The sequence below is a fragment of the Labrus bergylta genome, chromosome 17 (assembly GCF_963930695.1).
Source record: "Labrus bergylta chromosome 17, fLabBer1.1, whole genome shotgun sequence".
NCBI lineage: Eukaryota > Metazoa > Chordata > Actinopteri > Labriformes > Labridae > Labrus > Labrus bergylta.
Window position 1 is genome coordinate 16003266 of NC_089211.1, and position 12182 is coordinate 16015447.

Consider the following 12182-nt stretch of genomic DNA (forward strand, 5'->3'; position numbering starts at 1 on the left):
AGTTAGCGACCTGTTGAAGTACCACAGATGTCTTTAGCATAGCCTGCATTCATGCTGTTACTCAGAGGGACATTAAGGACAACGATAGGATGTGATTACCCTTTGTCGGTTTAACATTTGGGATATTTATATATGTGTCTCTCCAGTCTGTTGATATAAACACTGCTGAACATCTGCATAAATAGCATCAGCTTTGAACCTGCATCACAGATGTGTGTTGACGCACTCTCGTTTTTTAACATGTTTGAAGGTGAATGAGCTCATGTTTTAATGTAGTCGCTTCATCTTCATTCTTCGTCAGAGATATTTGAGAATCTGCTGGAGGTGTTTGGGGAAGAGTGTCAGTTTAGTTTGTTTATCTTCGTAGCAATGGAAGATTTGTTCACGCAGCCAGCAGGACATGTTTTTTTTTTTTTTTTTTTTTCAGATGTTGTTATGGAGACAAATATTTGGCTGAAAGTATGTGCACAGCAACACTGAGGTCACCCAATGTGGTTCTGTGTGATGCTTCAGAAGGCCTTTGTGTTATCTTCTCTGGATTGTATCAACATTTAGTGAGACATTTTTGAAACAGATCATCGTTGAATCTCATCAAACAGTAATTTGAAGGTCAGGGTTTTTTTACGGCAGTTGAAAAAATACCACATTGCCTCTTTACACATCGCTTCAACTGGACTCTACATTGTCCCGTTTTCTGTTAGAACTCAAATACTTCCTCTGAAACACTGGAGCACTTCCTTTTTTGAATCTAAGCTTCCCTTTGGGAAAAGAGAAGTGCGACTCACAGAGGTGAACCAGGACACATTCTCACTAACTACTCTTTTGTTCTCTGTGCTTCAGGTGAGATGACATTTCAGTTCGTGTTAATTTCACATCACTTGCTTGTGCGAGAAACTAAGCACAAAAAAACAAAGTAGTCTTGTGCCATCTAAAGCGATGAATCGCAAGAAACGTACAAGCACTATCTTTCTATTCAGTATAATAGCCTGGGTCTGTTATTGAATAGCAGCATCGATATTCAGCTCAGCTACTTCCACAGTCTCTGAAACCAGGGGTTACCTCATTGATAGTCAAGTGTCTTGTATCTGTTTTCATTTGAATTGGACTTTTTTAGGTTCCTTTAGCAAATTAACATGACTGCAGGCAATAAAAAAATAAAATTGTACACCTAAAATAGATTAGTAATAAGAATCTATTTTTGAACAACACCAATTTACAGTCTATGCTCTATGTTTCCAGGGGATCTGGCTGTGATCCACACATTGAGCTGTACAGAGATGAGCTCTGCCTCTGGGCCAAGTGTGCCAGTCCCATACAGGGATATAGGCCAAGTGGGGCTGTTTACAAAAATACACAGCACACTGTGTGTATATACTGTGCTGTATAAGTTCAGACATGCAGCTGTCATGGTCTAATATACCACCCTTGGCATCGGTGAAAACCCTTTATGACCTGTCTGTGTCCCCCCCTCGATAACAATATCTGGCTGCATTTTCTTCTCATGGTATGTTCACTGAAGCTCAGTTCATCCCCATATAAAATCCCTTCTTCATAGTGAGCCTTTCTCTTCATCTTATTCCAGCATCTTCTCTTATTCCAGTTGTAACTGCCATGTTGCTGATATTTTCCCGAATGCATTTACTTACCTGTGGCGTATATCAAATGTGGATGTTTTTTTAAATTTAAAAAAAAATGTCTGAACTAATGAAAAAAGAGCCTGACAAAAGAAATTGATAGTGTCAATGTAACAGGTTTAAACCATAGGAATGTCTGCTTCATCCAACAACAGTGTTAACAATGACCGTGCGTTAGTATCTATGTTTGCCCTCTTATTTTACTGTGATACAAAAAAATTTCTTGCATCTTGCACATTTTGCCTTGCAAGAAGCCTTTGTCACACTGTTCTGTGCTCAACATGTGACTTTGCAGCAGCTTAAAAACAGCCCCAGTTTCACTTGACCACAATTTTTTTTGTTGGTTGTCATAGTTTAGTTATCCACAGTTAGTTTGACATTTCAGTTTTATTTAGCTTTCTACTTTTTATTCAGCCACTCTGTTGATTTTAGTATTAGTGCTTAATACACAGTATGTTGAAGTCATTATCTTCTCTACAGTAGAGCTGGAAAGTCAACAGCTTGGGTGCACATGTGGGGAACTATTGGGGCCACAATCTGGTGGATCTGTAATCAAATAGACTTAAAGCCATTTGCTTGAGCTTTGACAGATCTCAAACAGTTAAGCTTGAGGGTTATATGGTCATAATTTTAATGCAGCTACAGTATTTGCCCTACTTTCCCAGTTAACACTAATACTTCCCCTTCCCTGTATGAGTAATAATCATAATGTTTAATGTGTTCCAGCTGCTTCTAATTTATCAATCTGACTATGTCAAGGGCAGGTTCACCTGTTTAAATCCTTTGAGCTTCTGAACAGTGTGATAATATTGTATTTTTCCTCTTTCTCGCAGCATTTCCATGATGGGCGTAAGGCACAGCAGCATGTTGAGAGCTCATGGAAACAGCTGGAATCGGTAAGTTAACTGATTGATGTGCATTACCTCAAATTGTACACTAATATCAGCTGGTTACAGTTGTTACAGTCAGAGAAGGCAAAATTAGGACATTATAACATAATTTTATAAGCAATTACCTCATGACTAACTCCTGCAGTTCAGACATTCTATCACTCTGATCCAGTGCAGACTTATCTCAAGACTAAATATCAAAACATTAACATACAGTACATTAGGAGTTTAGACTTTTTGAATTATTCAAGAACTTAAAAAATGTATTTATTTACTGCACCAAATTATGAGGCATATGACATAGGTAATGGGAACTATCAGTTAATATTTATTCAATCGTATTTAATAAATGAATCTCCAATCTGGAAAAGTTGTATAACAGTTATATAAATTTGTAACTTTTACATATCAAAATATCAACTCGACAAAATATTACATTCTTAACAGGCTTTTGAACTGCAAAACACAGTCCGTTTGCAGTCATAGAGCATTGTTACAAAGAGATATCTATTTCTTCTCTCAAAATAAACTTTCAGCTGAGAATAGATATCGGCTTGCAGAAAGTGCAATTATAAGTAAGCAGCCCTACAGCAGTTTCATTTTGACATTTATGACCTTTATGAGTGCAGTTTCTATAATTTCCGGTCAGTGAAATAAGAAAATGAGAGATTTGATAACTTTACCTGCGCTAAATCTGTATTAAGAAGTAAAAGAAAATCTAGAGGTGTATTGATTGATCTCCTAAATTCATAGCTAATTAATGCAGGTATTTTGCCAAATTAAAGCAGGCTATTTTAACCCAACCTTAGTAAAGATATAAAACTTAGTTTTTGTAGGGTAAGTGCTACCTAGATAAAAAGAAACATCAGTAGAGGGCCGAGCATTACACCCTGAGGGATCCCAAAAATGGCTTCTTAAACAATGAAGAACTTATTTTTCAATAAACAGAGTTACAGCAGTAATAAGATCTGGATGAGGACAGCCTCTTTTATCAGGAGGAAATTACAGCAAGGAACCCTAGTCCATTAAGTTTGCACATTTGAAACAAATAGCCAACTCAAACTTCTATACATTTGTACTTGAAAAAACACAAGCACATAGATTGACAAAACGAGTCAATCTAAGGATAGACTTTTTTTTTTTAAAGAAGGAAGTATGAAATACAATATGTTAAATTGTGATGACAATGCATCACTAGTTGTATGTTGACCCAAGTCTGATGAAGAAATACAATAGTTGTAGGAAACAGTCAAACAAACACACAGTAGAACAAAAGTAAAAACAATAACGGACAAATTATGTTGGCTCCAGTCTCATGCTTTCTTTAGTGAATGGGCCAAAGCGTGGTTTCTGGTATCCTCTCCTAGAATAGTATCTGAGAGTAAGGTCTGTTACAAATACTGCATGAGAAATAAAGAAAAAAACTTTCACCTAAACTAAACAGCAGGAAAGCCTTAAATAATTTTTTTTATTCTAAAAATCCCTAGCTAAAGGAGATAAGGATTGTTTTATTTGTTTAAGTACAGGAGCTAACATAGAGATTGCACAGCACACCACTCCTTATCTCTGCCTGGCCCCTTTGACGGTGGAGAGAAAGAGTGTGAGAGGGATGCATAACTGCCTTGTCCTCCTCAAACTTCACTGCCCGTTCAATGATCCCATTGTGTGTGAGGCAGATAGGCACAGTTCAGAGTGCACGCTGGCCCAACAAACACTGATTGTTCAGTTTGAGGGGTCGAAAGAGGGTTGGATGAATGGTTGTTTTTCTGTACACAAATGACCACTATGAACATTTGTTTAATCTGCAGGCTGCAGACTTTGACAAACCCCGTGGCTGTGTCATTGGCATACACTGACCTCTGCCGCACACAATGCTGCGTCTGAAACTGACATGACGTATATTCACATGTTATGACGTTCATTACCATGCTAATTTAAAGGTCAAGCTATATAGTGCTTCCTGCTGTGATGTTTTTGTTTGAATATAATTTGTTTTTTTGTGGGGGTTTTTCAGAGTAAAAGAAGGTTTGAGAGGGACTGCAAAGAGGCAGACAGAGCGCAGCAATACTTTGAGAAGATGGATGCTGACATCAACGTGACTAAGGCTGACGTGGAAAAGGTATGTGTCATCTCAGTCTCAGAAGCAGCCACTGAACACGCCAGCTTGTCCTATACCCTCCATGTTTAACACAGATGCCTGGCCTTCCTCACCCATCCACCAAGCAAGCACAATCCCATTTCTTTCGCTATTTTGTTTTACTTTCTCCCCCTTTAGTCCTGATTCCTCCTTCCACGGAAATAAAGAGAGCAAAGATTAAGTGACCATGTGTTTGATGCCAGGGAACAGTGTGTAAACGCTGGCTTTGTCTCTGCAGAACAGTGATGTGCTGCTACACAAAGCTGCTAGCAGCAGCAAGTCCTCATTATCGTTGTTAAAAAGCCACCAAACAAGCTGCTGGGCTGTTTGGGCCGTAGCAACAGAGAGGACTGTGTGTCTATGGTTGTGTTTGCTTTTGTTTTTAGCGTGTGGATAATGTCTTGTCTTTTCCATTTTCTTTTATATAACAAGAATCTAAAGTGAAATTTTACACTTATATGCCCTCTTTAATAATTAGAAACATGCCTCGCTCATTAGATTCCTAAAGACGTGTACACCAGAGCCCCTCCAGGCATGAAGCTGATGTCATTTCCTGTTGTCATAACCAATTAAATTAGGCCTCAGAATTTCAGCCTGTAACCCACACAGCTCCCTGTTCGCAAGGCATCATGGGTCAGCAGCGCATGCTCCTGCTGCTTCATCAGCTGTTGGAGCAGAGCCCAGGCTCAGAGTTGACACAGTTCAGACCCGATTATTATGCAAATATAGGCCGAAAGAAAGAGTCTTTCTGCACTCTGGACGCACAGCCAAAGGGCTACAATGGGCTTAACACCGAACTCAACCGGAAAGAGCCGGAACAGCAAGTCAAGAAACTAGCAAGGAAACAAGAGTGCCGTTGTGTCTAAGCACAAATATGATCTTTATTAGAGCATGAAAGGCTCATCCATCACACATAATTCAGTGCTTCATTTAGTTATTATCAATGTTTGTGTAAAGCGATACTGTAAACAGATCTTTAATACACCAGATTCTTAAAAAAAGATCCCACTCAACCCTTCAAGGAGACATAGTTTTTTGTTGTTAAAACTTGTGCTGCTTATCTCACTAAAATTCAAACTGAGCTGGTCTCTGTTGGGGTTTAAATGCTGCTCGGATATCTTACTGTTTAGCTAGAATGTACCAAATTGAAGGAGCACATCATGCTTTAGAAGTCCAGATTTTCTTAGTGCCGTACTTTATTTTTTATTTTTTTACTTTTCAAAGAAAATAAATCAACATATTTTCTTTTGTAGAGATTTGGAAATAGTTTTGACTGAACTGAAGTCTATTTGGAAATCTTGAAGAGACTCTTGATACTTAACCAAGTTTTCCCTTTCACTGCTTTCCAATTCTCTTAAATAAATGGGGATAAGTTGTTATGACACATACTACAATCGTCGAATGGGTTTATTTGAAGCTTTAAGAAATAACTCACTCTTAAACATGCCTCTTATAATTCCTTGGAATTTTTTGTGTTTTCCTGAAGACTTATAATAATCTAGAATCAGAAGTGTGGCAGTTTTCCTCTGACATCAAACACAGGATCCAACAATGTTAGCTAGAAAAAGGTTGAATACTAACGTTAGATGTTATCTTTTCAAAGTAATGGATCATTATAAATGTTATTCTTACTTGTTATATGGCCCAAAATGTATCTGGATTCTTTTTTTCTGGGGGCTTTTTATGCCTTTATTGGACTGACAGGAAAGTGGATAGAGTGGGAAATTAGGGAGAGAGAGCGAAAGAGAGAGTGCAAGGAGCCACAGGTCACCCACTTTAAAGACTACAGCATCTGTACATAGGGCATGCAAACTAACACCTACTCCACTGGCGCCCCATCCCCCCCTGGATTTTTACTTTCAGTTATCTTATAATTTACCCATCGATCGTGAGTGTTGGAAAAGGATTGACATTTTGTGGAGTCCCTGTTTGTGTTTGACTTTAAACCCGGGACACCACGATATGACTTTATTCCTTTGATAACAGCAGTTTGTTTCCTCGCCCCGAGTTTAACATGAAAGGAAAGTTGCAGCCTGTGAGTATTTTGAATGTTTACCATTTTGTGAGTTATGATCAACATCATCCAAGGAATCCTCCTAAATAGTGATCCGTATCGTTCAAGCTGTAGAAAAACAGATACAAGCTAAGTGATGAAAGGAAGGTAAAAATATCCTTTGTTAACTGGGATAATGGCAAGCAGTAATGTAAACATTGTGATTACATTTTTGAAAGGAAGTAAACCATCTGTACTGTCCTTCAATAACTCACACTGACTTCAATATATGTGAATCACTCCCTGTATTATCCCCAGGCACACCATGCAATAAGATAGTTCTGCAGACAACGCCATCCACACAAGGGATACAGATGTATTTCAGAGTAACATTCTGCTAAAACATATAGTAATATCTATTAAAAAAGATAATAATAACTTTCTTATTTGCTCTTCCTCTCTGTGTGAGCTTTGACCAGCATCCACTCTCTATTTCACATTTACTCACATTTCAATTGTTTACAAAAAAAGATCTCGAGAACAAAAAATAGATCCCCTCATATCACTCACTGCAGAGGATCTTTCTTCCCACACATATTGATAAATCCTTGTCTTAAGTGTCTCTTTTTCTAACAGGTACTTGATTGGTTGGTGCCATACTGTATCTGCACTATCAGTTCTTTCTTACTGGGATTTTAGAGAGAGTTTAGAAAACGTGTGTGAAGGTGTGGCTGTATAAAAAAAGGGAAAGGAAGTGTGTTTGTGTGGGTGTGTGTGTGTCTTATTTATATATGTTTCTTTTATTTAGAGTCCTGTGGTTTTGTCACTCCAGCTGCGATGCGTCATATCATTTTGATATGTGCTTGTTGTAACAGTTACATTTATATAAATGCAAGTACGTTTTTGTGCTGTGTGATATTGAAAGTTAAGCAAAAGCCAAACTGTCATTTTTAGATTGCCGGATTTTTTTGTTTGTTTGAACAGATCGAGTGTCTCAATTTAGAGCGAGAGATGAAATATTATAACCTAAGAGTGTTTGTTTTAGTTGAAGCTTGACAGAAAAGAGATGAAGAAAAGATACCCAAAAAAAAGAGCATTTAGATTAATCATAGGCGTAAATGTGTCCGTGTACATTTGTATCCTACTGCTAAATGTAACAAGTGAATAAATTAGCTTTCTCAGTTAAGCTACTTGTCAGTAATGATTAGAAATAATCAGCCGAAGATATAGTTTGTCAAGCTCCAGGAGAAGAATCGGTCTTTTATGTGATGCTCAAAAAGCTGCTTCTTGTTAAGCTGAGGTGTTGCGGTTTTCTGGAGAAAACCTCTAACTTTACTGTTCCCTCTCCTCTTCTGGTAAACAAATCCCTCAATTTGTGGTTTGCATTCACAGCCATGATATCCACAAAGCCTGTTCTTTATAGGCCCCCCAGCACACACACACAAACACACACACACACAAACACTTACACGTGGAGCATGAAAAAAGGCACTCTCCTTTCCACTTCTGTTCTGCCTCTACTAATAGAGCGTGGTTTACTAAACAGGCATGTAAGTTGTGTTTATGTTTGTTTTCTCTGATACCAACTGCCCCCTTTTGAGTGATGACACGCCTGGTGGTCCAGGAAGTGAATCTGTGGCAACTTCTTGTTTAGCCGGAAACGGCTAACAATCCTCTTTTTGTTTTTGTGTGTTTGTATATTTATTTAATGCCACGCCTTGAAGCGAAGTTCCCACAAGGTAGGTCCAGCAGACACACAGAGAGAGAGAGCCTGTGGTGTCTGTGGGAACTCACACACTGTCTCGACTCGTGTCCCGACACACACGGCCTTGCCCGGGTCACTGCTAACACGCCCTGTCCTGTCTGGTTCTGTGATCTGCTCCTCGTACAGTGGCCTTGTCTCGTTGGGTTATATGTGTGATGTAAGAAGAAGTCTATAAGAGACATGCTGAATATGTTGCGTAAAAAGACAGCTTTCATACCAGCCTTCATTCAGAGTTTGTTCATCTTTCATCGTAATCTTGCGTAAGTACAAGGATAGAAAGTAAGATGCAAAGTAGGGCGCAATTGGTATTCTAATCTATATGAATTTATGAAAAGAAATGATCATTTCCAATCATGTTGATGATAAATAGAATAGCTGTGTGCAGCTTCTCAAATTATTACTTACTTCCTTTTATGCGTGTTTCAAAACTTTTATTGTACAAGAGAAGACATCTGAAGGCGTCACTTTAAGCTCTGGGAAGTTGTGATCAAAAATCTCACAGTTGTGTGACCTTTCATAGCTTATCAATTAATTAATCCTGAAAAGAATCAGTCAGTTCAGATGTGGAAATTATCATTAGTTTAAGCCTAATTTAATAACTAAGAAAAGATGATAGATATATACACACACACACACACACACACACACACACACACACACACACACACACACACACAAAATAAAGCTATCTTTATAAAGGAAGTGACAACAGGATGTGATGCAGCTGCATGCTCAGCAGCTTGCTATAAGGTTTTGTTGTCTTGCAAAGTTACCATGGCAACAATGTGTACCCTCATCATTGCCCAAACACATGCAACACACTTTGCATGCACTCACTCCGCAAAGCACAGCCACCAATGCACAACTGCACGCTCACTGCTCACAGACAGGCATGCAGTAGATTTTAACCAGCTGGACTTTCCCATGTGCTTTTTAGATTTTCTCTGGATTTCACATTTCTTAGACTGTGACGATCATTTTCCACCAAAGAATTAACTGCCCGCCCCCCAATGCTGGAAATAACATACCTTTGTGTCTGACAAGTGTCTCTGCTCTGATGTCTGCCTTCTTTGTTGCTCCCTAGTATGTCTATCTATTACTTACTCACATGTGTGTGTGTGAGTGTGGGAGACTCTGCTCTCGGCCTCTGATTGGTGTGTGGGTGAAAACTGGATGAAGTCCTTTTAATGTTTCCCCCAGGACGCTGACAGATCAGGTTTTATGTTCCCACTACTATCCACTGTCCAGCATATGCACTGCATAAAGTCAGCCCCTAAATCAAGAAAGAAACGACAATGAAAAAGTCTAAATACAACCTCATATCAGCAAAATGATCTGCTAATAGAACAGATACATACATACAGAATTTTTAAGAGAGTAAAAAATGTCTCAAATAGCCAACAGTAAAATCTAGTGCAAAAACACATTCGTCTGTTACAAAGGGAAGACACAACATAATTTTCTCCGCACGCAGGAAAGTTTGCTTCAATTTAACATCAAAACACTTTTCTAATTGTCTTGAAATGGATAAAAAAAAAAAAAAAACTCCAATACGTGGAGTTTAAAACCATATTCTTCTTTAAAAAAAGTAATTCTGACTCGATTTACTTTTGCAAAGAATGACAATGGTTTTCCTGGAGACATTAATCCAAGGTTAAATTAATTTATTTTACAAGTTTTTATCTTATTCACAGAATTAAGGATAAATTAGATTGTGAAAAGAGAAATCGCTTATTTAAAAACTCCAAGAGAAGAAATATCTTGTCAGACAAAACACAAGTACAAATGTAAATGTAAGATATTTCATATTACTTAAGTTTGACTCTTTGCAGTTTGGCTGCGTTTATTTATTTCCAGTGTAACTATATTCATTTATTTGCCAAATGCTGTCAGGGGTTCATAAGGTCACCCTTTGCTAAATCTGACCCAATGAAAATACTATTCATGTCTGGACAGACTTCAGATCTGATGGAGAGAGGAAACAGATATGAGTACTTTGCAACCTGAACACACACACACACACACACACACACACACACACACACACACAAACACACACACACACACACAAACACACACACACATGAACACTGTACACATAAACACACCCCACATGCTGTCTAGCTGAGATAATCTCATCTCCATCTGCTTGCCTTGGATCTATAATAGGCTGCTCCTGCTGCGTTTCTGACTGCCTGCCTTTCCTCCCTGAGTCTCAGCTAGCTTAAAAATAATCAACATTATCGACAGCAGAGACAGGCCAGACTGGGCGGGCAATCAAAATCCAAATCCCTCCATTCTGCAGCCTGTTGTTTCTCCTTTTATGTGTTTGTCCTACTTACAGTAAAGTCTGACGCTAATAACTGCTGCAGCTGCCCGACTCGGGTTTGCACCTGTGACCAAGGGCTCTGTGTTTATGTGTTTATATACATGTGCACGCACGAACACCCTTACACACAAATGTGTCTACTCTTGTAGGTATTTATGCTCTGGCTGTGTGTGTGTATGTGTAACCCTTATGTCAGTGTTAAAAAGGAGCCACTGAGGTTTGGTGAAGTGAGCGAGTCTCTGATGTGCATGTTTGTGTTTTTTTTTCTCTTCAGGCACGACAGCAAGCTCAGATGAGGCACCAGATGGCGGCTGACAGTAAGAGCGATTACTCCGCCTACCTGCAAAAGTTCAACCAGGAGCAGAATGAACATTACTTCACTGTTATCCCCAACATATTTCAGGTAAATATGACAGCTCGGCAACATATGGCCCACACTCGCATGCCGTTGTAGATATCTGCACTTAAGTTGTTAAACAAACCTACAATTCTTGGGTAAATATTGTTTCCCATACATCAGATTTATTTAGGGTTGCCAACCAGACTAACATAGATATATCTCTTTTGGTGTTTTGTGTTGATCTTTTCACTCTTTCACAACCTGCCCCGTGCAAATGCATCTGAAAGCGCAGACAGATTGAGAGGTCTGGCAGAATGGTGCATTCATGTGCAATCATTAGCTGGCCTGCGAATTCAATGCAACCGCCCCCACTCCCCTCTGGGTCGATGACTAAAAATACACTCTGAACATGCGGGAACCTCTAATGGGTAAAAATGCATCATTATGAAGAGTGCAGTTATTTTGTACAAGCTGTTTGGTATTTCAACACAGTACGTCCAAATGAATCACACCGGTGTTAAGAGTTGATATAGTTCATTAAAACACCTAGAATAATAGTACCTTTCTCCATGTCTGTCCCCGACTCTTCATGTTAGTTTAATCTTATTTAGCTGCTCACAACAAAGTTACAGCTGATGCTTCTTTTTCTTTTTCCAGTTAAGGGTTTTAAACTTGTGACTTTATTCTTGGTTTTTACTCGTTTTTAAATAACAGTGCAGTTCTTCTGGAGAGTCGGGGTGGGAATCGCAGTGTAACGCACGATAGGATACAGTGGTCGATGTTGTGCTTTACCTCTGTGCATTGCCTGTCAGACGCACGTGTCTTTCCAATCGGACTTAAAGCTGTTCGTTTTGCACTTAATGAAGGTGTTTCCTCTGTTCTAGATCCTAGCTTGTGTTGTACTTGCTCTCTGATGTACATCGCTTTGGATTTTTTGCTTTCTTGATATTTTATCCCGCTGTCAACTTCTTCTTTGGCCAATGAACTTCAGTTCACATTATGTTCATTCATGTCATGAAGTCCACCATTCATGTCATGAGGCCAATAGATATATAGCACCAGCACGAGTGAGGACAACAAGATATTGCAGAGTA

General features: G+C 38.9%; 1 protein-coding gene across 13 annotated transcripts in view; it reads left to right on the forward strand.

Annotated features, from left to right (window-relative positions):
* Positions 1-12182, forward strand: part of LOC110000216 (formin-binding protein 1) — a 68581-nt gene that overhangs the window by 32551 nt on the left and 23848 nt on the right. For 9 of the 13 annotated variants that reach the window (XR_010668974.1, XR_010668975.1, XR_010668976.1 and 6 more), the window contains exons 5-8: positions 2468-2530; positions 4539-4643; positions 8379-8393; positions 11023-11151. Coding sequence is in view for 2 of the 13 variants with exons in the window: in XM_065965315.1 (XP_065821387.1) it covers positions 2468-2530; positions 4539-4643; positions 8379-8393; positions 11023-11151 (312 nt within the window). In the remaining 11 variants the exon portion in view is untranslated. The remainder of the gene's footprint in view (positions 1-2467; positions 2531-4538; positions 4644-8378; positions 8394-11022; positions 11152-12182) is intronic. The other 4 variants (XR_010668978.1, XR_010668979.1, XR_010668983.1 and 1 more) reach the window with 1 other exon arrangement.